Source organism: Petaurus breviceps, unplaced genomic scaffold, assembly GCF_028583685.1.
Source record: "Petaurus breviceps papuanus isolate PSGF00001 unplaced genomic scaffold, PetGlider_PUasm1.0 188, whole genome shotgun sequence".
NCBI classification, from domain to species: domain Eukaryota; kingdom Metazoa; phylum Chordata; class Mammalia; order Diprotodontia; family Petauridae; genus Petaurus; species Petaurus breviceps.
The window spans coordinates 42,892,788-42,894,172 of record NW_027185804.1 but is presented as its reverse complement, the minus strand read 5'-3'; the positions used below and the strand labels follow the sequence as shown (position 1 = coordinate 42,894,172).

General features: G+C 43.2%; 1 protein-coding gene across 1 annotated transcript; it reads right to left on the bottom strand.

Moving 5' to 3' along the window:
- Positions 1-930, bottom strand: LOC138163643 (olfactory receptor 5AK2-like). The gene has a single exon (XM_069091077.1). The coding sequence runs from the start codon at positions 928-930 to the stop codon at positions 1-3; it is 930 nt and encodes a 309-aa protein (XP_068947178.1).
- Between the last annotated feature and the right edge of the window lie 455 nt (positions 931-1,385).

The following is a 1,385-nucleotide window of genomic DNA, read 5'->3' as shown; positions in this document are numbered from 1 at the left end:
TCATGAACAACTCTTCCCCAGAATTTTCACTGCCTCTTTGACAGCCTTGTTTCTTAAGCTGTAGATTATGGGGTTCAACATAGGGATGATGACCCCATAAAATACAGAGGCTACTTTATTGTTTTCCTGAGACTCACTGGAAGAAGGCTGTAAATACATGTAAAGAAGGGTGCCATATAGAATGGTGACAGCTGTCAGGTGGGAGGCACAGGTGGAGAAGGCCTTGTATCTCCCCGTGGCAGAGTGCATCTTCAAGATGGCAGCCAGGATGTGCATGTAGGAGAAGAAGACAGCCATCATGGTGGCTGACAGGGTGAGGCCTGAAATGAGAATTAGCATCATGACATTCATGTCAACACTGGAACAGGAAAGGGCAAGGATTGGTGGAGCGTCACAGAAAAAGTGATTGATTATGTTGGAGTTACAGAAGGATAGGGAAAAGAGAAAGGCAATCTGGATGGATGCAGACACAGAACCCATGAAATAAGACCCAGCCACCAGCCGGATGCAGGCTCTTCGGGACATGATCATTGGGTAGCGCAGAGGTTTACAGATGGCCACGTACCGATCTATGGCCATGGCGGCGAGAAGGTAACATTCGGTGACGGCAAAGGTTCCGTAAACCTCTAATTGTAACACACATCCTGAGAAGGAGATAGATTTGTTGGATACCAGGAAGTTCAGTAACATCTTGGGAGTGATAGCAGAGGTATAACACAGGTCAACAAAGGATAAATGTTGGAGGAAAAAATACATGGGGGTGTGAAGGCGAGAATCAATATTGATGAGGAAGATCATGCCAGCATTGCCCACTACAGATGTTATGTAGACGATGAGAAACCCAAGGAAGAGGGCATACTGCACCTCTTGCTGAACCAAAAATCCAAGGAGAATGAATTCAGTCACTATGGTGCCATTTCCTTGTGTCATGGCTACTGTGAGATCTGCAGATGAAAGAGACAAAAAGGACAAAGACACAATTATAGGCACCCACAACAAGGGATGAAAATCGCCTTTAGTCTCCTGCTGTGATAGTTTATTCTTTAAAAAAAATATTTATTTACTTTTAGTTTACAGCATTCAATTCCACAATCCCTTGAGTTCCAAATTTTCTCCCCCTCCCTTCCCCCCCCCGACCCCCCTGTGGAGGCATGCCATGATAATTTATTTTTTATTGATATTCCATTTTTATATTAACTTCATTTATGAATATATCCATCCTCCCTCCTCTGCCCAATGAACCTTTTCTAGTAACAAAGAGAAATAGGAGAGGGGAGAAGAATGAAGGAGGAAAGGAATAAGCATTTATATAGTGTTGACAATGTGTCAGACACTGTACTAAGGACTCCACAAATATTATTTTTTGCTAGAAAGGAAGAGAAGAT